Source organism: Marmota monax, unplaced genomic scaffold, assembly GCF_021218885.2.
Source record: "Marmota monax isolate L192 unplaced genomic scaffold, Marmota_monax_Labrador192_F-V1.1 WCK01_AAM20220418_F8-fsc00153, whole genome shotgun sequence".
Taxonomy (NCBI): Eukaryota; Metazoa; Chordata; class Mammalia; order Rodentia; family Sciuridae; genus Marmota; species Marmota monax.
In genome coordinates, this window is record NW_026692146.1 from 2,909,461 (window position 1) to 2,933,414 (window position 23,954).

The 23,954-nt window shown below is 46.2% G+C and overlaps 1 protein-coding gene across 3 annotated transcripts; it reads right to left on the reverse strand.

Annotated features, from left to right (window-relative positions):
* Nucleotides 1-12,592: 12,592 nt before the first annotated feature.
* Pycr2 (pyrroline-5-carboxylate reductase 2) lies at nt 12,593-17,679 on the reverse strand. 3 transcript variants are annotated; one of them, XM_058571843.1, is made up of 7 exons: nt 17,399-17,679; nt 17,038-17,108; nt 15,429-15,608; nt 15,101-15,322; nt 14,796-14,888; nt 14,448-14,611; nt 12,593-13,400 (listed from the first exon to the last, which is right to left on the reverse strand). In XM_058571843.1, exons 1-7 carry the CDS (start codon nt 17,463-17,465, stop codon nt 13,235-13,237), a joined length of 963 nt encoding a protein of 320 aa, XP_058427826.1. In that variant the 5' UTR covers nt 17,466-17,679; the 3' UTR covers nt 12,593-13,234. The 3 variants fall into 3 exon arrangements, with proteins under 3 accessions (XP_058427826.1, XP_058427829.1, XP_046275407.1); XM_058571846.1 differs by lacking the exon at nt 17,399-17,679 and adding an exon at nt 15,857-16,123 and having other exon boundaries at nt 17,038-17,081; XM_046419451.2 differs by lacking the exons at nt 17,038-17,108; nt 17,399-17,679 and adding an exon at nt 16,519-17,018.
* Nucleotides 17,680-23,954: the final 6,275 nt, after the last annotated feature.

Below are 23,954 nucleotides of genomic sequence, written 5' to 3' on the forward strand. Positions count from 1 at the left end.
TTCCATATACTTAAAGCTCAAGCTGATCTGGGCTAGGTTCCCCTTCTCTATCTCACTTGCTTTCTGAGAGCCAGCCACACAGGCCCCTCTTTCCCCATGCCAGTCCCACCTCAGTGTCTTTAGTCACTGCCTTTGCCTTTAAGAACCTGTATCCAGAGCTTTACAGGGTTAGTTAATTCTTTCTCTTTTGGCGGGGACTGAATCCAGGGGTGCTTAACCACTGAGCCATCTCCTCAGCCCTTTTTTGTATTTTATTTAGAAATAGGGTCTCACTGACTTGCTTTGGGCCTCCCTAAATTGCTGAGGCTGGTTTTGAACTCACAATCCTCCTGCCTCAGCCTCCCAAGACACTGGGATTACAGGTGTGTGCTACCGCGCCCAGCATGATTAGTTAATTCTTATCATTCAGGATTCGGGACAATTGTCAGCTCCTCAGAAAGCCCTCTCTTGCCTATGCAGTCACAGTCTCTCTAATCATCCTGGCCTATCTTCTTCCTGGTACTTAGTAAATAAAATTCCCTTCCTCAACTCTTTGTTTAACCTTTTATTGACTGCCTTCCCAGTAAAATGCAGCATCTAGGAACTCAGTGACTTTTCCTGGCCTATTTACTGCTATTCCCCATACCTAAAACAATGCCCAGTGCTCAAGGTAGCTACTTCAGCAATATTTGTTGAACGCATGAATGAAGAGATGGGAGTTTAAGAGCTGGCTGAGGGCCTGGGTACGGTGGCACATGCCTGTTAATCCCAACTCCTCAGGAGGTTGAGGCAGGAGGATCACAAGTTCAAGGCCAGCCTGGGCAACTTAGTAAGACTCTGTCTCAAAATGTTTAAAAATAAAAATAAAAAGGGGTGGGGATGTAGCTCAGTGGTAGAGCACTTATCTAGCGTGTGTGAGAACCTTCTTCAATCCCCTTACTTTAAAAAATTAATTAATTAATTTAAAAAATTTTTAAAAAGCTTCATGAACTTCTCTGGATCTCAATTTCTTTGTGAGATGAGAGACATGAACTTGATAGTTCCTTCCAGCTCTAACCACCAGAAGAGAGAAAAGGGGTGCACTTGGCTTCTCTCTAGATAAACCCCTACTTGGTATTCAGTGCTGCCAGGTTCCCGCCAAGGAAGGTCTCCCCAGGACCAGGAAGAGTTGTAAGTTTCTCCTGTGGACCACCGCCTCAGGGCCCTCAGAGGGGCAGGTCTGGACATTCCTCAGTCAGTGAGCCCCATGTGGATTGGGGAGTTACTGGATCTGTCCAGGGCTCTGGTTCCATCCAGGAGCAAGATTCTGGATTCCCATAGGGTTCCCAACTGGTTCTACCTATAGGATGTGTCTTAGTGAGCAGTGGGCCCCACTTTATCTCCTCCAATGAAAGATAAGCTTTAATTACATTGTTTGCAGCTACTCAGGAGGCTAAGGCAAGAGAATCACAAGTTTAAGACCAGCCTGGGTAACTTGGTGAGAACCTGTCTCAAAATAAAATAAAAAGGGCTGGGAATGCAATTGGGAATGTACAGTGCTTGCCTAGCATGCATGAGGCCCTGGGTTTAATCCTCAGTACCACAATAAACAAACAAATAAAAAGAAATGTTTTGTCTCCCTAGATCCAGGAGGGGCTCTGGCCACCCAGGAACTCTTAGAATGTCTCATGGTAGGAGATTACATTTTTTTTTTTTTTAACTCAGTCCATTTTTTTGTGGGCTTATCAGTTAGGAGACAGTTCCAGAGACCTATAACAGCAGGTCTTTCCTGCAGCCAGCCAGAGTCCCAGGGAGCTCCTAGCAAGTCTAGATTTGGGGGGGTTAGGAAGGGACATGACATGAGCTCAGAGAGACCCTGGGACAAGAGTCTGGAGACCTGGATTTGGCTTGGCTCCATTATCAACTCATAACTAGGACACTCCTATACCCCTGGCCTGCGGGGGGGGGGGGGTCAACAGAAGTCCTGCAATTTTGAAAAAGAATATCTGTCCCATCATTTTGAAATAAGAAAGATGCACTGTGTGGCAGGGAAGAGAGTGGAACAGGCTTCTGTGGGGAGAGCGAAAAGAGGGGCCTTCTCTGCGCTAAATTGAAGCCCACCCTCCTGGTCCCAGGGCCAGAAACCTGCATTTCCCTGGAACCAGGGCATAGATCAGGCAGGTGGGGGCACCAACATCTGAGGCAGAGATGAGGACATACAGGTGGGGGATGAGAAGAGGAAGGTAGTTTGGACAGTATCAGTTTGGGGAGCCAGAGGGATTCCTGCCAGAAACCTGGGAAGGTCAGGTGTGGGGTTCTTGGCAACAGCAGGTATCAGAGCAGAAGGGGTCATGACAGGGAGGTAGGAGGGACAAGGGCAAAGCTCTGGGGCAGAGGAACCTCTGGGAAATAACTAGTGGCTAAGGGTTTGAGGGAAGAGAAGAAAGTCAGATAGGACAGAGAAGAACTGAGGGAGGAAGGAGAAGACACCCCCACCCTGCCCAGGCAGCCATGGGCTGGTGCTAGAATCAGAGACAGGGAGGTTAGGAGGATATTTTTATCATTACAGTACAAGATGAAAGCCCAGAAATGGAAGAGAGGTCAGAGAACCTGCAAAGCCTTGTACATTGGGGAGTGCGGGGTGCTTCAGGATGTAGAGATGGTTAGTGCCGCAAAGGACCCGACAGCAAGCTTTGGTCCAAGCCAGCATCTCACAGCTGGGGAAACTGAGGCCCACTAAGGTCAACCCCAAGGTTGATGGTGGGACCAGGCTGGAGATAAGCAAGTGGGTCACAGGATCCATCCACATCCCCAAGGCCCAGGCCTCCTGCCACCCCTGGCTTCCTCGCTCTTCCATGGATCTGTGAGGTTCTCCTTTGGGAAAACAAAAAGTTTAATTAAAAAGCTGACTGTTTCTGGCTCAGCCTGGGAAGCTCTGTTACCTTAGTTCTGTAATTAAAAATGAAATAACATGTAAAGTGAGGAAGGGAGCTGGTTCCCAGGGCTGCTGTGGGGCCAGCCTCTCATCTTCCACACCTGGCTTCATCTTCCTGCCCATGGGTCCCTCCCTGAAAGCAAATAGGGGCTATGGGAACTGGTTGGAGGTTGGCCACAGTCACCTTTGGGGCAGGGAAAGCTCCACCTTGGATCAAAGCACCAGGCTGCTGGGCCAGGCAAGGGAGTTTCATGGATCAGCATTGACAAGGGAAGCCAGACTTTGGTAACCTGACCATGAGCTAAGGGAGACTAGAGGAGTGGACACAGCACAGTGACGTGAACTGTGTGACTCTGGGCAGCCTAGGGATCTCTCTGGATAGTGAGGGATTTGACCTGCACATCCCTCCAGGGTCTCTGGCTCTAGATCATAGCTGTCTCCAGTAATTACCATCATCTATGATGGATGAGCTTCTGATTTATCTCTACTTTTCGTTTTTACCATCAGGGTTTTCCATAAGAATATTCTAAGATGGGTAGTTTTGTGTTAGTAGCAATAGAGTAAAACAGAAGCATCCTCTGGGGTAATTGTGACTGTGGAAATGTATACAACCCTGTCGCTGACCATGGCAGCTCTTAGGGCAAGGTAGGCTATGTGACAACGCCATGCCCACTGAGCAGCCTCATCATGGTCCAAGGAAAAGTGGGTTCGCTTTTGTTGATGTGTAAAAATATTGGTTCCTGAGAAGGTTTGGTCCTCTCGGCTGGTCCCCTGAGGCCCCCAGAATGTGTCCCATAATAGGATCCAGGCTTTACCTATCTTACAACCTAATAATGTCCATCAGCCACCAGATGGGAACAGCTAAAGGCAGGTTCCACACAGCAGGGATATGGAGAAGGAAAAGAACAAAACAGGCCCCTCTGGAGGCAGGGGAGATAAGGAGAGTTCATTACTTCATAAATGTAGGTTGGATGGAAGCTCTGGGCCCTGTGGTTTGTTGGTACTTATGACTGCTGTTGTCCAAAGTGGGAAGTGTGGCCTGGGGCACACTTGAGGCAGATCCTGTGTGCTGAGGAGGAAGGGAAGGACATACATGGAGGAAGTTGGTTTCCCTGAAGCCTGGACTGGTTTTCCAGCTGGTCAGCCCAGCGGGAAATTGGCCAGTACAGCACAACCCCTGTCCCATGCAGCTCTGGGAAGCAGTCTTCACTCTGATGGAGACACCACAGGCCTGGTTGGCGATGACCAGAGGCCTTCACCTTGGTCTGACACCAGTCTGACTGACTGCTACTCTTGCAGATGGAGGTGGCCATTCAGCCTCATCCTTATCCTGAGCATGCCCCCAGATTCTGGGTCCAGGCTCTACTCACCCTGTCCCTTCCCACCTGGATGGCCTGAGGTGCCCTCATTTGCCGACCCCAGACCCTCTATTCTGCTCTTATCCTACGAGCTCCCCTCTGCTTTCCCAATCCTCTCTGTCCTTCCCTACTTATCTTTGAATATTAAAAATCCTCAGATTCTGCTTGTCTTGGGCTAAATCTTGTCTGCCCCAAATTCATATGTTGAAGCCCTAACCCCCAGCCCCTCAGATGTCACTATTTGGACATAGGCCTTTAAAGATATTAATTAAATTCAAATGAGGGGGAGGGGAGGGGGGATGGTAGAGGATAGGAAAGGTAGCAGAATACAACAGTTACTAATAGGGCAGTATGTAAAAATGTGGATGTGTAACCGATGTGATTCTGCAATCTGTATTTGGGGTAAAAATGGGAGTTCATAACCCACTTGAATCTAATGTATGAAATATGATATGTCAAGAGCTTTGTAATGTTTTGAACAACCAATAAAAATAAATAAATAAATAAAAATTCAAATGAGGTCATGAGGGTGGTCCCTCAACTAATATGGCTAGTGTTCTTTCTTTTTCTTTTTTTTTTTTTTTGTACCAGGGTTTGAATCCAGGGGCACTTAACCCCTAAGCTACATTCCCAACCCTTTTCATATTTTATTTAGAGACAGTCTTACTAAGTTGCTGAGGCTGACTTTGAACTTGCCATCCTTCTGCCTCAGCCTCCTGAGCCACTAAGATTACAGGTGGGTGCCACCATGCCTGGCTGGCTGGTATCCTTTTGAAGAGATCAGGACACAAACTCATATGGAAACCATATGTAAAGCCAGAAGAAAGGACCCAGAAGAAACCAACCCTGCCAAAAGCTTGATGTCAGATTTCCAGAGTCCAGAATCATGAAACCATGTGTTTCTGTTGCTTAAGACCCCCAGTCTGAGAATCTTTGTTACAGCAGGAATCCACTCTAGTGGTTAACACATCGCTCTTTGTCACACAGATGTGCCCTGGCTTCAATCCTACCATTATGAGCCCCCTTCTGAGCCCATCTGAGCCCCCTGCCTCTTGTGAGGCTATCTCCACCTCACCCCAAGTGGAACCCTGGATGATGGCATGTGGTGAATGCAGGCTCTGACCATCGCTCCTCACTATGGCCCTGGGCAAACTAGCGAGCCTCAGTCTCCTCATTTGTAAACTTGGGATGAAAACATCTACTTGACAGGATTGTTAGAGAGGATCATGGAAGATGGTGTAAAGGGCCCAGACTTAGTTGGACATATACCAGGCATGCCACCAATAGAAGTTGTTATTTTTATTGCTTTTTTTCCCTCAAACCTGATCTTCCAGTATGTATCCCCTGCATTTAAAAAAGTAAAATGGAGTCGTGGAGTCAGAGCTTTGCTTGGTCCAGTTTCCACACCTGCTTCTCCCTCAGCTGTCCCTACCCCATAGCTCAACAATCTCCATGAAGCACCTACTAAATGACAGTTATTGAGCTCTGGCTGAGCATACAATGGTGAACCCTGTAGACAGGAAGAGGTTTTGGCTTATCTGTGCATTAAACAAATTGGCTTTTAAACAATAAATTGCTATGGGAGGTGTGTTTTGTGAAACTTTTATGGGCGAGGCTATATGGGCAATGACCAAAAAGACTCCATTTTACCCTGAGACTCCATATCATGTCAGAAATGCTTCTCCCATGGGAAAGCCCCACCTCAGTACCCATTAATAGTTACCTAGCAAAACATACTTGGCAATGCAAACTAGCAATGTATAAGGCAAAGGAGGTGGTGTCGGTTGAGGTCCTTTGTATATGTAAAATTGTTCTCTTTACTTTCCCTTTTTCTTGGGCAATGTACCTTGTCAGAAATTGATTGTCTAGATGTTAGTAACCATTCTCTAACTTGTACTCAACTAGGGTAATTTTGACCCACTTCCTTCTGCTTACTTGCTGCTATGCCAACCTGGAAAATCCTGTGGGAAATACCAATGTACCCATTGCATTGTCTCGCTGACTGCCCAATTCAGTTTCTGTACCTGCTTGCTTGCAGCTACATCAACCCAGATGTGGTTTTTGCCTTTAAGTATCCTAAAATGCTCAGGCTTGGGGCTGTTCCTTGCAGAGACAGTTATGGGTCCTTCGGGGAGCAGTCGCTGGCTGGCCAGCTAAATAAAGACTCTTCAATTTGGACAAAACTGGGACTTGGTGTGTTTTCTGAGCAACCTGCCCCACAGCAAAACCAAGGGTCCTTAAACTTTGTGGATTACCCTCTTCCACTGGTTTCCCTCCTCTTTTACCCAGGTAGCTGCAAGACTCCAGTTATTGGTTTCCAATACTTCCAGAGTTTTCTTTCTTTAGCAAACATTAGGTCAGATCCCTGTTTTTTAAAAACCTCCTGTAGCTGCTCCTGCCTTCCAATGGGCCAAGTCCAGCATCTTCATGATCCAGCCTCTCCCGTCACCCAGTCACCTCCACACACATTCACTCTTCATTCCTCACTCCACCAGATGAAAGATTTTACCCACATTGGTCACAGTTTGCCAGCTGCACCTACACACAGACAGTGCCATCCCTGGGGGTCATTCTTAGACTCCTTACCCTGTACAACTTTTTTTCTAGCTGAAAAACTCCTTCTTATCTTTCCAGACCCCTACCAACACCACCTCCTTTGCCAAGCCTCTGAGGGCAGAGCCAGGCAGTGGCTCCCACATCTGGCTGAGGGGCAGATTCTCTTATGGAACTTTCAGAGATTCTGATTCTGCATTTTGGGGTGGGAGATGAGGGTCTGATGCACTTTGCAAAGTAGATAAGGTGAAAGTGTCTCTGGTGGAAGAAGAGGGGTGAGCAAAAACTGGAAACGTACAGGTAAAGCGGGGTCTGGGGTTTAGACTGAGGGAGCATTTTGAAAATGGAGGATAATAAGGTTAGAAATGGAGCTCAACAAATGCTTGCTTCCCTTAATTTCCCTTAATTAAAGAAAGTAGGTAGGGCTGGGGATGTGGTTCAGTGGAAGAACTCTTGCCTAGCATGCATGAGGCCCTGGGTTGTACCCCAAGTCCCCCAGCCAGTACCCCAAGTCGCCCAACCAGTACCCCAAGTCTGGAGCCAGCAGTGCTGCAGGGAACAAGGGCCATGGGCCCAGCCAGATCAAGGTCTTGACTGGTTCCTTTGAGGCCTGCCTCTGGGACCTGACAAGTTAGTCTCTCTGAGCCTCACATTCCTTAATGATGATATTAACACCAGCAACTTTAGGTTATTAGATCTCACTCCTGCCAGACATCAAGCCAAGTACTTTATCTCATTTAATTCTCAGCACCCCCACCCCCAGGTGGGGACTCACCCTCAATTTACAGATAAGTTCCCACCCTCAATTTACAGATAAGTTCCTGGAGGCTCAGGAATTCACTCAAGGTCAAGGGTAGTAAGTGATCTGACTTTCAAAGTTGCTTCCTGAGAAAGACTGGTGTATATTGCGTCAGACAATCTATGAGAGTTCTGGGCACCATGGATACTTGATGGTGCTCTTGTCCCTGAGCTAGGTACTCAGGAAAACGGACCCAGGTCTGTGGACAGTCAGGAAAGTTGCCCTCCTGCTTTGCCTGCTGGAGACTGGGAGGGTAGCAGCAAAGGCTGCTGACAGGAAGCAGATAATTCATTCAGGAGCTTACCTCTCTGACCAGCACTGACAGACCTGGCACCTAGCCCAACTGTCTGATCTTTCTCCCAGGGCACAGGCTTCTGGAAATTTGTGGCGGCAGCCAGGTTCAGTGGTTGGCGCCTGGCGCCCCCTAGTGGCAAGAAAGTTTCTCCGTGGCCGCAAGGAAGCAGGTATCCACGGGGCTGGGCAGCAGTGATCCATCTAACCTTACCTCCTACTTCTGCTGGTGGCCTAAGTGGCATTTTTATGCTGTCCTCGAGAACTCGTCGTGAATTTAGTGGGGGAAAATTGGAAAGAGGATTTGGATCTGGACACTGAAGTTTTGTTGCTAGCTCCCCAGTTACCTTTGAAAAGCACATTGGGCTCTTCATGTGTGATATGGGGATACCAACCCCTGTCCTTACCTCCTAGAATCTTTGTGGGAATCCTAGTGGATGCAATGGATGACAGATTCTTGTCAACTCAAAAACTCTACTATTCAGTAAAGTATTGTGTTCCACCACTGAGCCAAACCCCCAGCCCTGGTGGGGAAGACAGGAGGGGAAGTGCTTTCATGCTGAGACAGCCTGGCAGGTGTTCCAAATGTATTTTGTGACCAGGTAATACCTTCATATGATTCCTAAAATCAATATAGTACCAAAAGAGATATAATGAAAAGTCTTGTTCCAGTCCTGCCCCAACATACCATATTCCTGAGCCCCACACCAGCACCCTGCTGAAGGAAGCCCCTTTTTATTGATTGGTTTATTATGTATCCTTCTAGAATTTTCTTATCCAATGTTGTACTTCCCATCACTTTTTAAATATATTTTATTTATTTTTATGTGGTGCGGAGGATCGAACCCAGTGCCTCACATGTGCTAGGCAGGTGCTCTACCACTGAGCCAAAACCCTACAGCCTCCCCTTCCCCCATTTCCTGTATAAGGTAGTATAATACCCACACTGCCTTGGACCTTGAAATGAAGTGCATTTCATCTTCAAAATGCTACTAATTTAACAGCCACAATATCCATTGTTTTCTCCCAGTGCTGGGGATTGAACCCAGGACCTCCTACATGTTGTTGAGCATGCGCTCTACCACTGAACTACACCCCAGCCCTCACAAAATCCACTTCTATGTTCTATCTATTTTATTGGTAAAAGTGGGGCACAGGTCAAGGCTTCGTGAGTTTTTTTGATTAGATACACAAAAAGGCCTGAAATAGTGAGGGAAAGTGCAGCCAGGCACTTGGGCTCAGGAGACTCTCCAGCAGCTCTCTGGAGAGCGTTGCCTAGTAACAAACACGTTGGGATGCAGGGAGGTGTGTATGTGTTCCTGAATGGTATACAGAGTAGAGAGCCATGGGAAAAAAATGTTCAATCTTTTAACTACCTTCTCATGTCTGCTTATTATAACCAACAAATGATCTAAAATAAAATAAATAAGTCATGAGATCAGATGAAAAAAAAAATCATGAGAAGTCAACCTCAATCCCATGTCCCAAAGGAGCTATCAGTAAAAGATGGATGCAGAAGTTTTTATCCCTGCATACAGGAGATTAAAATGGATACTCTCCTGTAATATATAATACACAATGGATAAGGAAATGTTTTTCTGGGGCTCTGAGAGGAAGTCCATCATGAAATAGGGATGAAGGCTGCTCTAGACCTGCCTGCCTAGGAGTCCTGAGAGGAATCAAAGAGCTGGGAACAGAGAGTGGGCAGGGAGGGAACAGGTGGTCAGTCAGTGTTGGGCAAGTGGCATCTGCTACCTGTTATTAGGAATAGAAATCCTAGCATTTATTTTTTTCTTTTTTTGATATTTATTTTTTAGGTGTAGATGGACACAACACAATGCCTTTATTTTTATGTGGTGCTGAGAATCGATCCCAGGTCCCGCCCGTGCTAGGCAAGCGTTCTACCGCTGAGCCACAATCCCAGCCCAGAAATCCTAGCATTTCTACTCACTGCCTCTTGTTCTTGAATTTGTCAAGGAAAACACAACTAGTCAAGCACTGGCTAGAACATGGCCTGGCTTTACTCATGGATAAGACAGGATACAATCAGTTTTGGTGGTGGGCATTGGTCCCTCATGGCTAGAGACTTCTTCCCAGCAGCCATCCAGGGCCCCTGGCCTGCACTCATCCCTCTATGCCACAGGAGGACCCTGCTCCCTCATCTCAGGGAACTGATATAGCAGTGGGTTGGCCATATGTCATACAATACATATACTTAACCAAAGAAATATACACAATAAGGCTTAAACAGGAATTGTGTTCCCACACAAGGTAACAAGTCCAGCTACAACTGTGAACACTCTGTCTTGGTAAGGAAATGTTCCAGGCCCAGAGCCCATTCTCATGTGACGAAGATGGGGTGAAAAGACAAAAACACTTCCTTACTCTCTTGGCCCTCTGCATGCTGCCTTCACTCCTTCCCACGGGTGCCACATCTCCTGTGTGTCCACATCTGGTTTTGGTTCTTGTGCAACTTTCAGTAGGGACAGTCTTACCAACTAGGCCACAACCTGGCCCCACAGGGCACTTACCACAGAGGAGCATTCAGCACATACTTAGCAGAAAGGCTCTGTTAGGCCCCAGTGCCAGCTCTCATAGGAGATATCCAGGGGGTTCCTGGTGGCTCAGGTTTCTAGTGGGACTGAGATAAGCTATAGAACCTCTGGCCTGACACATTGTAAGCTCCCTTGACCATCTCAGAGAGTTGCCACCCTGACTAGGATTAGCTATGTGAGGTGTGCAGCTGGGAGGGGAAGTCCTGGGTGCTTGTCAGCACCTCCAGGCAGAACTGAAGTCCTGGGGAGACCAAAAATGGTTCTCCCAAGGATGAAGCTCTCTCACCTCTCCCTGGAAAAGGACCAGGGCACCAGACAACTTCAGTCAAATTTGGCTTGGATGCTTCCACTCCCCACTATGTGCCAAGACATAAGCTGGCTTTAGTAGGTCCTCAGTAAATCTATGTTGGCAGATTTAAGCCAAGGAAGTGGGTGATCTTGCAGGGACTGAAGGAAAGGAAGATGAAGGGGACAAACTTCTGTCATCCTGGATAGCTTACCAGCAGGCCAGGTGCAGAGGACAGAATTTGGTATCAGATATGGACCTCAGTATGTAGAATCATACAGTAATTGTCATTTTTTAAAATTAATTAATGTATTTGAATTAGGTATAATTGTCCTTTGTAACTGGTTTCTTTCACCCATCCTTTCTTGAGTTTCTATATGTAGCATGTATCAGTACTTCCTATTGCCAAATGACATTTCATTGTACAGATTTTTTTTTTTTTTTGTACTGGGGATTAAACCTAGAACCACATCCCAGACCTTTTTATTGAGACAGAGTCTTGCTAAGTTGCTGAGACTCACTTCAAACTTGCCCCTCAGCCTCTTGAGTTGCTGAGATTATAGGTGTGTGCCACCGTGCTTGGATTTCTTTTTCTACCTTTTAGCATTTTTCCCCCTAGTGCTGGGATCAAATCCAGGGCCTCATGCATGCTAAGAAAGTTTTCTACCACTGAGTGACACTTCCAACCCCTTTGGGCTACTATTAATAAAGCTGCCATGAATATTCATGTGCAAGTTTCTATAAAGACATTTTTTTAAAGAGAGAGAGAAGAGAGAGAGAATTTTTTAATATTTATTTTTCAGTTTTCAGTGGACACAACATCTTTATTTTTTTTTTATGTGATGCTGAGGATCGAACCCAGCACCCCGCGCATGCCAGGCATGCGTGCTACCACTTGAGCCACATCCCCAGCCCAAGACATGTTTTTATTTCTATTGGTTTTATACCTCAGAGTGGAATTGATGGGTTCTCTGGTAGCTCTGTTTAATTGCGAGGAACTGTCAGACAGCTTTCCAAAGTGGCCACACCATTTCACAACCCTAACAGCAATAGACAAGGATTCTAATTACTCCACATCCTTCCCAACACGTTATTGCCATTTCCTATTTTCTTTTTGGCCACACTGTGAACTAAACCCAGGGCCTCATACATGCTAGGTAAGTGTTCTGCCACTGAGCTACATTCCTAACCTTTTTAATTTTGAGTCAGGGTCTCACAGAGTTGCCCAGGCTGGCCTCAAATTTGTCTCAGCCTCCTGAGCAATTCCAAGCTGATGGTAATTGCCAATGCTTGCACCTTTTCAAAAAAAAGGAAGCTTGTTCCTAGGAGCTCTTGCACAGGGCTCAGTATGTGAGCCACAGACAACAGGCTGTTAGCTGCAGGCTCAGTTTGGTTGTGTAGATGGTGTAACCAGCCCCAGCTTCTGGGAGACTAGTCAGTGGCTAAGAACAAAGGACCCACTGTTGACCAGCAGCACAACTAGGAGTAAGGAGCTTCTCCCCTGTAGGCCTCAGCATCTCCTATCAAGTGAAGAAAAGGAGTCCCTGCCTCAGAGGACAGTGGCAGGGATCACAGGCTTAGCATGGCTCCTGACCCACAACTCCCACAGCTTTCTCCTTTGTGTCTGGGGCTGTTGCCCACACCCCACCTGGGCTACTGGTTCTTCTCTGCCATTAACTTTGCCCAGTCTAGAACACAACATCTTGTCCCTGACCCTGGGAACAGGGCTGGAGTAATCATACTCGGATCCTTATTACTTCTCATCTGCAACTCTTGCTCTTGAACAGTACAGGCAGGATCTAGTAATGGCCTCACATTCTCTAGAACAAAATAAGACTAAGCAAAAGAAAAACAGGATAATATAAAATAAACTTTATTAAAGCACTTAGCACTGAATAACACTTTCTAAATGGCACATCTCTGAAGCTATAGTTAAATATAAGCATTATCTAATACTACACACTTCTTTTTTAAAATTCTTTTTGTGATGCTGGGGATGGAACCCAGGGCCTCACCATTTCTGGTCAAATTCTCTACCACTGAACTACACCCAAGCTCCTAATACCACACACTTCTGATTAACTGTAATAATTTTAAATTGCTCATTTCCTTTCCATGTATCAATTCAGATGGGCCTTTCATGTTTTTTTTTTTTTTCTTGCTTCTTTGTCTTGATATCAAACTCCAGAAGGACACCAACTGAAGTCCTCCCCAGACCTTCCCCCTCAGCTAAGCACTGACTCAGGGATCAGCCACTCTATGAGCAGAGGTGTACAGGGATGTATCTGGCTTCCAGCATTGACCACCACCCCTCAGAGCATCTTCCCCCATGGCACAGGAGAGGCAACTAGTGCAGCTTAGTCTGAATAGATCTAAGGAGTTTATCAGAGGGACCTGAAACCACCTGAGCTGGCCCCTCCTGCAGCTGGAGGAGGGAATAGGGGTCAAGACCCATCAGGCAAGAGCTCTGGGATCACAGACATGAAGGCAGATGATGCCTTAGTCCTTCTTGCCTCCCAGGGCTGGGCTTCTTGTCAGGAGCTTTCCTGGGCTGGAGGGGGTTTGTGTGGACACTGTGGAAGACTCCAGCTTCACTCTGTCTAGGAGGGTCTTCTTAACGGCAGCCGGAGAGATCTTTTCTTTGTCAGCCATGGACTGCAGCTCTCTGCAGACAAAATCCCAAAAGGGTTGAAAGAAGGCAATACATCTTAGAGCAAGAGCTTTATGAAATCTTCCCTATCCATAGAGCCTCAGACCCGAAATTTGATAAACCAAATATTAGAACCCTAAACCAAATGCTCCCCTCAGCCTCTTAGTATTTAACTAAGTAGGGGTTTGTCTTATTTACCTCATTTGATCCAAGCTAAACATAGCACTCCAGTGGTATCTATGACCATACGGGGAGGGAGAAAGTGTGAAAAATTACAGGGCTTAAGAATCACAGATGGGGCTGTGGTTGTGGCTCAGTAGTAGAGCACCTGCCTAGCATGTGTAAGGCACTGAGTTCGATTCTCAGCACCACATATAAATAAATGAATGAAATAAAGGTCCATCAACATCTTTTAAAAAATTAAAATAAAAGAGAGTCAGAAATGACTGGAGACTATCATGCTAAATGAAATTAGCCAATTCCAAAAAACCAAAGGCTGAATATTCTCTCTGATATGGGGATGCTAACACACAATAAGGGGTGAGTGAGGGAAGAATAGAAGTTCACTGGATTAGACAAAGGGCAAAGAAGGGAAGGGAGATAGAAATAGGAAAGACAGTAGAATGAATCAAAGGTATTCATATATGAATACATAACGAGTAAAACCCCAAGTCATGCACAACCACAAGATGGGGAGTTATATTCCATGTATGTATAATATGTCAAAATACATTCTACTGTCATTTATAACTAAAAAGAACTGACATTTTTTAAAAAGTCAGAGATGAAGCTGAATACTGCCTCCATCACTTATTAGCTGTTTGATCTTAAACTTTCCCATCTATAAATCAAAGTTAATCCCAGTTATCAAAACTGTGGTAAGAATTAAGTGAAGTGAGGCCTGTAGACACTTGGCTAAGTCTAATAAGTGCATTCTGGCACTGCTGATGAGACCTAAGACAGAAGGACTGCAAGATGCAGTCCAGTCCAGCCCAGCCCAGCCCTGTCCAGGGTAGGCTGGGAGTGGAGCGCCTGGGGCAGAGGACAACAAGACATACCCACCGTGTTCGGATACAGGAAGCTTCAACTGCATTGATAAGCAGAGAGCGGAAGCCCCCACTCTCTAGGAAGTGCAGGGCATGGATGGTAGCCCCGCCAGGGGAGCACACATTGTCCTTGAGCTGGCCTGGATGGTCCTCTGAATCCAGTAGCATCTTGGCAGCGCCCTACAGCATGAAGGAACATGAGGGTAGGAAACTGCTGGTGTACAGTGGGACAGACCTCCCCACACCCACTATTCATGGCCAATCCCTATGCCAACTTCCAAACCAGCCCATCCCCAGCTCAGTGACCCATAAGAACCTCCGTTGCACACCCTGGTCCCAAATGTGCAGGGAAAAATACACTGACCAGTAAGGCCTGGGCTCCTAATCGAACTGCGAGTCGCCGTGGCACACCCATCTTCACCCCACCATCTGCCAATGCATCCAGGGCCATGAACGCCTGTGGAGATACTCACTGAGCCCTGGGCAGCAGACACAAGGCCCTCCCCAGGGTCTATTTTTTGTGATGATTGGAACTAGCTCCAGTGGTCAGCTTTCTTCATCAGTCAGCCATGCCCAAGATGTAGGTACTGTCCCCCAGCCTGAGACTGCCTGCCAGCCCATTTAGCTGCCTAGGTTCCCTGAAGGTCGACTGAGCAGATAGGGCCTCACATAGGCAGGTCCACTGCCGCTAAGGCCCGTGATGGCATCGATCAGGTCCTCTTCCACCTCAGTGCAGAAGCCCACACTGCTCATGAGCTGCTCCAGGAGCTGCCCATCCTCCACCAGGGCGTGGGTGCCAGTGGCATATACTGTGGCACCCTCCCGCACCACCACAGGTGTGTTGGTCATGCAGCGAATCACTTTGGGGGCCTGCTGGAACGCCATCAGCTTCTGCAACAAGACAGAGGGCCATAATTCCCACCAGCACCCACCCTTCAGTTGCCATTCCCAGGCCACCCTTTCCTCACACAAAGGGCATCAGGAGTGAGACGGGTACCTTTTCCACAGAGCTGATGGTGACACCGGCTGCACAGGAGACCACAATATGCCTGGCCTGTACACTGGCCCCAATCTCATCCAGGACAAAGGGGATGATGTGTGGCTTCACAGCCAGGAACAGGACATCACTGTGCCTAACGGTCTCCTTGTTGCTGCGGGTTATGTTCACGCCCATCTTCTGTAAGAGGAGACAGCAAAGCTAATAGTGCTGGGGAGCCTGGCTAAATCCAAGCCCCCCAAGGAGAAGTGAAACCCTGCTAAGCCCACTCTGCCAGCTGCAGCCCTGAATTCCTTGCCCTGTCCCCTCAGGATTCCACCCCAAATGACATAATATTTTCCATTCTGCTACTAGACAAGTAAGCACAGGGGTTGGACATGCAAAGCTTCACCAAGGTAGCCAGGAAGTGGCTGTCCCCTCAACCTCACCAATCTTCTGGCATCCAAGGCACCCCCTTGCCAGGTGAGAATGCTCCATGGTGAAAAGTGTCACAGGCAACCGGGAAAAGTGAAATCTAGTCCCAGGGATTGGGAGCAGAGCTGGGTCAGGTCCTATTCCAACCCCAGCCACTTTGCACAGATTCACCAGATTGCACAGCCTCTACGTGGTGGTTCAGCGGTGGCTAGAAGACACTCATCACACAGACACTGCCGGACACCTGTCTCCTCAGCCATCCATTACCATGCTGCCAAGGTCTTGGAAGAAGACAGGCTATTATGCTTTGTGAGAGAGAAACTTCTAATTCCCCAGGTTCTTTGCTAACATGTTCATTCATGTCTTAGGACAGCAGCAAAGCGACTACTATAAATGAGGAAGGAGAGATTCACAGTCATTGCTTACTTTAAGATCACAGGACTAATTGATAAAGAAAAATAAGTCTTTCTTGGGCACCTACTATATGTATATATATGCACCCATGTATAATTACCTCAGTTAATCCTCTAACACCTGCCTCTAGCACTCAGGGTCTGGATTTGACCCCAAGTCTCCCAGCCTAGGGGCTCCCACTGAAACTGGGACAAAAGGACAGTCAGGGTAGATAACGAATTAATGAATTGGAATGATTCAAAAGGAAATAAAATGCTAATACCCCCTTCTCCAACCAGCTGCCAAAGTCACCTGCCTACAGGGGATTGTTCTTCCCAGCAAGGAGTGGTTAATGGATGTCCCTTGGGCAGCTCCTTTCCAGATCCTTGGTCACCGCACCTTTTGATCTCACAGGCAAGATAAGAGGAGGAAGGGGCATGAGCAGAAAGGAAACCTAAAATGTATAAAATTGGCAGGACACCCCAATTCCTAGGGGGCACCAGCTTTAGAACCCCTCCTCTCTGGAGGAGTCTCTCTCTCTTCTACCCCTCAAATAAAACTTTTTTCTTCTGCCTCGGTGCTTCTCGGTTGTTTAATCTTCAACACTGGGGAAACGGGACCGATCCTGATTTTCAAGACTAGTTTCACCACTACCCTAAGCTGCTCCAGAGAAGATGGAAGGATTGAGATGTTCCTGGGAACCCAAAGACCAGAGGCTCAGGGGCAGCCTGACTCAGTTCATCTCAGGTTATTCTTTTCCTGAGTCTCCACCCTCCTCCCCACAGCCCTCCATCCCTCTTACCCTGAGCACAGACACCGTCGGCAGGTCCATTTCCGGGGAGCTGGCTATTATCTTGTGAGCCGACAAGATGCCTGCAGAAGACAAGACTTTTCAACGGAATCATTGTCCACCCGGTGGCCATGCTTTTCCTGGGATCAGATCACAACGCACAGCTGCTCTCACAGTGCTAGTCTCCGACACCAACTTAATCCCTTACCCGGATGGATATAAGATGACTCGCCGCTTAAAAACAGTCTCATCGACCCCATGATACGCAAATTCCCGCATTCATTCATTCATTCATTCATGCTGGTGGGATGAAGGGCGGTTCCCAGCCCAGTCCTCCCGGGAATGAATCCGCCTCCCGCCTCCACGAGCTCACCAGCGGCGGTAAAGCCCCGCGCCAGGGCACAGGTCAGCTGGCCAGCGCCGATAAAACCCACGCTCATGGTGGCTGGCTCCCGAGTCCCAGCGGCCGCCGCACAAACCCAGTAAGACCCAGATGACGCTGCTGACGGAAGAACAGGAGTAAGAAGCCGGATCCTGAGAGTTCCCGACAGTTTCCGGAACCAGATAGCCGCCGGGGCTGGCTCCTAGGCGGGACCCCGCGGGCCCCCTCACTCACACCGGAGGCGCTGGCAGAGGCCTTGCTGTAGGCCACGTGGCCCGGGAGGCCAATCCGCAGCTGGGAGCTCCGGGAGACCAATCCGCGGCCAGGATCGCAGGGATAGCCAATCCGCGGTCGTTCTGAGCCGTGTGCCCGCCCCCACCGGCGCTCTCAACCTCTGGTGCAGCTCCGGGGCTGGTCCTGTGCACATCCGGCGCAGCGACGTGAACTCGGAGTCTGCGGTCCCCGCGTGGTGTGGGACTCAGAACCCAGACCTCGCGGAGGCCTGGCCAGTGTTGTTTATGGCGCTGGCCGTCAGCCGTCCCTCATGACCAAGAGGGATCCTCCAGATTGCCGATTTTATATGAATGAGGCTCTCCTGGCGGGGCTCAGACCGGATGGTGCAAACCTGGGGGACCCAGACCGAGCGCATCGGTGCCACCCGGGATTAGCGGGATCCGCTCTTCGAAACCCCTACTTTCTGCTGGCTCCCTCCCAGCCCAAGTTGTGTGGCAGCGGGGCAGCTGCGGTTTATTCGCTTGTACTTGCGTGGTTCCGCGTGAATTTTTTTTCTTGTCTAGATCGCAAGCGGGACCAGTTCCTTTGTTGAGGAAATGATTGGCTCCCAGACTCCCCTTCTGCAGTTGGGTGCCCCTCTCTCGTGGTCGCCCCTTGCGGGTTGTTTTTTTTTTGTTTTGTTTTGTTTTTGTTTTTTAACCCCTTTCCCCTGTGGCACCAGTGATTGAACCTAGGAGTGATTAACCACTGAGCCACACCTCCAAGAATCCCGTTTACAGCACCTCTAAGTCAGGAGCAAATACAACTTTTTTTATTATTATTATTATTAGAAAAGCAATGCGTGTGTATTAATCAAAATTTCAAAAAATAAACCAGCCGTGGGAGCCCACACCTGTAATCCTAGCGACTGGGTAGGCTGAGGCAGAAATATCCCAAGTTTGAGACCAGCTATAGCAATTTAGTGACTTTCTTAGGCAGCTTAGTAAGGATAAAAAAAAAATAAAGAAGGAAAGAAAAAGGTTTAGGGAATGTAGTTCAGTGGTAAAGAACCCCTGGATTGAGTTGAGTCTCCAGCGTCCCCCGCCAAAAAAGAGAATGCTGCAAATGATGAAGTTTGTTGTTGTTTGTTTGTTTGTTTTTTAATAGCATAAAAGAGTAATATTTATGCAAGTGAGAAGAGAGAATTCCTGCAGGGCAAGAGGGGACTGAGAGGAGTTGCTGGACCTCACTCCTTTTTATGACTGAACAATATTCTATTATGTATGAGTAACAAATTTTCTTTATCCATTCAGGAAGAGGGGGTGAAATGGGAGGACTATAAGCATCTAAGAAGGAAGACCCCGTGTTGGTGATCTCCAATGCTGGCTTGTTCCCAGCCAGGTCAGACAACACAAGAGAGGGAGCAAGGAAAGCACTTGCTCCCCAAGTTTGAAAATGGAAACTGCTGATCAGAAACTGGTTATTGTGCTGGGGAATGTAGCTCAGTGGTAGAGCCCATGCTTAGCATGCAAGAGGCCCTTTGTTCAATTCCCCAGCACCTAAAAAGAAACTGGTTATTTTACAGTACTTGGAGTTCTATTATTTTGTTTTGTTTTGTTTTTGCAGTTCTAAGGATTGAACCCAGGGGTGCTCTATTACTGAGCTATATCCCCAGTCCTTTATTTTTTAAAATTTGATAACAGGGTCTTACTAAGTTGCCCAAGTTGGCCTTGAACTTGAGAGTCTCCTGCCTCAGCTTCCCAAATCGCTGGGATTATAGGAATGTGCCACCATGCCCAGCTTCATCTCCAAATTTCACATGTACACAGTTTTTCTTTCTTTCTTTCTTTCTTTCTTTCTTTCTTTCTTTCTTTCTTTCTTTCTTCTCTCTCTCTCTCTCTCTCTCTCTCTCTCTCTCTCTCTCTTTCTCCCTCTCTCTCTCTCTCTCTTTCTCCCTCTTCTTTTCCCTCTTTTTCTTTCTTCCTCCTTCTCCCTCGTTTTCTTTCTCCTTCTCTGTTTTTCTGATGCTGGGAACCAAACCCAGGAGCTCCCACATGTTAGGTAGGCAGACATTCTATCACTGAGATACACCCACAGCCCATATATTCACAACTTTGTTATTTATTTTCATGAAAGGTAATCCCATTTCATGGGACTTAAGGGGCTTGCTGATGCTAAAGGCCTATTTCCTTGGTGCTATAACCTCTTCCATGGCTCCCAGGGAGATTATGACTGATGTCTGTTAAAGTTCTTTTGGGAATGAAATGATAGAGAGATGAGATGAGAGGAGAGGCTTGTAATCCTCATTCAGTCACTTGGGACACATTCTCAAGAAGGGCCCTAACCTGGCACTGCCATGGACATATTCTCTCCCTGTATACAACTGTCTTCTCGGGTGCCTGCTCTACTGAACAAGACAGATGTGTCTGCCAGACAGCCAGGGTATTTCTATTCTCCCAGCCACTAGTCAAGCAGGTTCAACCATCCTGCAATTCCTTTCCTCCCTCCTCTCAGTTCTGGGTTCTCTCCCTCCAGCTGCCACAGACAAAGTGTGTGTGTTTATTTGTCCTGTTATTCACTCTCAGGCCCTCCCTTCTGGCTTAGCTCTAAAAACAGCTGGCCCGTCTCCTCTAAGAACTGAGATGATCCAGGCAATGGGGGTGAACCTGAGCTGTCCCCAGCTACACAGATGACAAATCCCTTGACACCTAGGTCCTTCCTGACCTAAGAACCTCTCTAGGAGGTTTTGCATACATTTTTGCACTTTTTTTTTTCAGTACTGGGGATTGAACCCAGAAGTTCTTAACCACTGAGCTACATCTCTAGCTCTTTATGTTTTTTATTTTTTAAGACAGAGCCTCATTAAGTTGCTGAGACTGGCCTTGAACTTGAGATCCTCCTGCATTAGTCTTCCGTCTCTAGGATTACTGGCATGCACTTGGCTTTCATTTATTTTTGATTACACAAAAAATTCATATTTAAATATAGAAAAATTAGAAATTAGAACAAAGGCGAAAATGAACATTTGTCTTATTGTTTTTGTTTTCTGGGGTTTTTTGTTTTGTTTTGTTTTTGTAGTGCTGGGAATGGAACCCTGGGGCTCACACATGCTAGACAATTGCTCTGCCACTGAGCTACTTCCCCAGCCCACAAATGATGTCTTTAATCCCACCAATAAAGGAAAACCATTAATGATGCTTTGGGAGAATAACTCTCTACACTGCTTTTTTCCTATGCAATCTGACACATCTTTAACTTGGTTTTACTTTTTGTTAGAACAACTCAACAAAATAAGATTCCATTTTACTGTTGGACATCATTGTTTCACACATGGATCAAACATATAAATAAGTAAACAGCAACATCATAGACAAAAAATAAAGGAATAAAATAAACCTTTTATCTTGATTTTTTTTAACCATCTCATATAAATCATCTACTAATAGCACACACATAAAAAGTTACTGGAATGTGGGCTGGGGTTGTGGCTCAGCAACAGAGCGCTTGCCTAGCACGTGCAAGGCCCTGGGTTCGATCCTCAGTACCACATAAAAATAAATAAATAAAATAAAGGTATTGTGTCTTACTACAACTAAAAAAAAAAGTTACTGGAATGCTTGGAATAATTTTTTATTGTTTTTTTTCTTTTTTTTTCCCTCTCCTTTGAGATTATAATAAACATAGTCACACTACAAGTAAAGTCATAAGTAGGACAAAGAATGCCCCAATGACTGGTTGGGTCATTCAAGATCATTAAAAGTAGGTGACTCCTACAATATGTACAAAAATTTAAAGCATAAGTTAAAAAAACAGAAAGAAGAAACAAAAAAAGAAGAAAAAAAATGCAAAGCAAACCAGGCATGGTGATGCATGCCTGTAATCACGGCGATTTGGGAGGCTGAGGCAGGAGGATCACAAGGCCAACGTTGGCAACTTAAAAGCACCCTCAACAACTTAGCAAAACTATCTCAAAATAAAAAATAAAAAGAATTGTGGATATAGCTCAGTGATAAAGCACTCCTATGTTGAATGCCTAGTACCAAAAACATTTTTTTTTAAATTTTTTAAAAGTTTGGATGTAGTTCAGAGACAGAATGCTTCTGGGTTCAAACCTCATTACTGAAAAAAAAATACAAAGAAAATGTCCTTTCTAAGTTATTTTGAAGAAAAAAAAAAGCAGGTACGTGGAACTTCTGGGTTTTTTTTAATCCTTCCCTGTTGCAAATTCATGTTGTGGTTTTGGTTGGGTGATAGACAGCAGGTGCCATCTGTGGATGGTTCTGCCCTCTGGGCAAGAGGGCCTCTCTACTTGAAGGTGACTGTGTTTATAGAGTCTGAGAAGGAGGTAGAGGGTGAATAGGTCACAGGCAGCCATTTTTAAGGTTTTTTTTAAAATATATATATATTTTTTTTTAGTTGTTGAAGGGCCTTTATGTATTTAATTATTTTATTTATATGTGGTGCTGAGAATCAAACCAGTGCCTCACATGTGCTAGGCAAGCGCTCTGCCACTAACCAACCAACACAGCCCACTATTTTTAAGTTTTGCCGTCTAGTCATCCTCATTCATCTGCATCCTGGATCCACATTGTCGTCATCATCATTTTGTACTGTTTGTCCTTAGCAGCCTCAGCCTTCTCATCTTCATCTCCATCATCTTCCCCACCACGGCCCTCTTCTTCCTCCTCCTCCTCCCCACTTTCTTCCTCTTAATGTTCTACCTTATTGTCACCTCCTGCTCCCCATTTTCCTCAATAGCGTTCAAATTAGCTGGAGCATCTCTTCCAATCTCCACCTCCTCCACAGCTTCCTTCTTCTTTAAGTTCTTGGTGGCAATTTTCTTTTTCTTTTTTTCTTTTTTTTTTTTTTGATACTGAGGATTAATCCCAGAGGCACTTTACCATTGAGCTACAACCCCTGTCCTTTTCTCTTTTCATTTTGAGACAGGTTCTCACTGAGTTATCCAGGATGGCCTTGAACTTTTGATCCTCCTGCCTGAGCCTCCCTTTTAGCTAGGATTATAGGCCTGCACCTTGTTCCTGACTATGTACCACTTATAATGGGATCCGTCTCACTTTTGTGTTCTTTTCCTATTGTGGCTGTAATAATGCACCACATATTTTAGCCTCTAAGACAAAATAATTTACTGTCACAATTTGTAGATTAGAAGTCTCGGTAGGCTCAGCTGGTGTCTCTGTTGCAGGTTCCACAAAATCAAATAAAAATGTCAGCTGACTTGGACTCTTACCTGGAGGCTCTGGGAAAATTTTTGCCTCCAGACTCATTCAGGTGCTGGGAAAATTTAGTTCCATGCGGTTGTAGGACTCAGGTCTTTTTTCCTTGCTTGCTATCAGCCCAGAGCCCTCAGTCCTCCTAAAGGCCACTCATATTCCAAAGATCATGGTCCCTTTCATGTTCAATCCAACAATGGTAGGCTGAGTCTTTCTCATGTTTCAAATATCTTTGACCTCTCCCTTCTATCTCATCTCTCCTGCTTCTAGCCAGAGAACATTTTCTGATTTTAAAGGGCTCATGTGATTAGATTCAGTACACCTGGATAATCCATGATAATCTCCCTATTTTAATATTTGTGATCTTGATTACATCTGCAAAGTCCCTTTTGCCATGTAACATAACATATTCACCAATTCTAAGGATTAGGGTATGGATGTCTTTAGAGAGAAGCTTCTGTCTACCACACTGTCTCCCTGAGCTAATGAGCACATCTTTATTTACATTGAAATGAAGCCGTCTCCTGTATTTTTTTTAATATTTATTTTTTAGTTTTCGGTGGACACAACAACATCTTTGTTTGTATGTGGTGCTGAGGATCGAACCAGGGCCGCACGCATGCTAGGCGAGCGCGCTACCACTTGAGCCACATCCCCAGCCAAATGTCTCCTGTATTTTTAAAACGAATTATTTTGGTACTGGGAATTAAACCCTGGGGTACTCTACCACTGAGCTACACCCACAATCCTTTTAATTTTTTTTTTTTTGAGACAGGGTCTTACTAAGTTGCTGAGGGTATTGCTAATTTGCCAAGGCTGGTCTCAAACTTGTGATCCTCCTGCCTCATTCAAGCTGGCATGAGCAGGTCCATCCTTAACACTGATTATATGTTACTGGCTGGGAGACCATAGACTTCAGAGCCACAGATGCATCACTGAATAACTGGTAGAATTCTTTACAAGATAATCATATCCCTCTTACAGACAAAGCAACCATTGCCATATGGTACTTACAACGCCCACATATAAAGGCTTCATTCTGATATCTTATGGAGATGATCTAGCCATTGATAAATGAGAGCCAACTGTTCTTCCCCTACTTT

Coding starts and splice junctions, on each gene's coding strand:
- Pycr2 (XM_058571843.1), bottom strand. CDS start 17,465: ATGAGCGTGGGTTTTATCGGCGCTGGCCAGCTGACCTGTGCCCTGGCG. Junction 15,609..17,037: donor CGACGGTGTCTGTGCTCAGG/GTAAGAGGGATG, acceptor CTCCTCTTACAG/AAGATGGGCGTGAACATAAC. Junction 15,323..15,428: donor CCATCAGCTCTGTGGAAAAG/GTACCCGTCTCA, acceptor GTCTTGTTGCAG/AAGCTGATGGCGTTCCAGCA.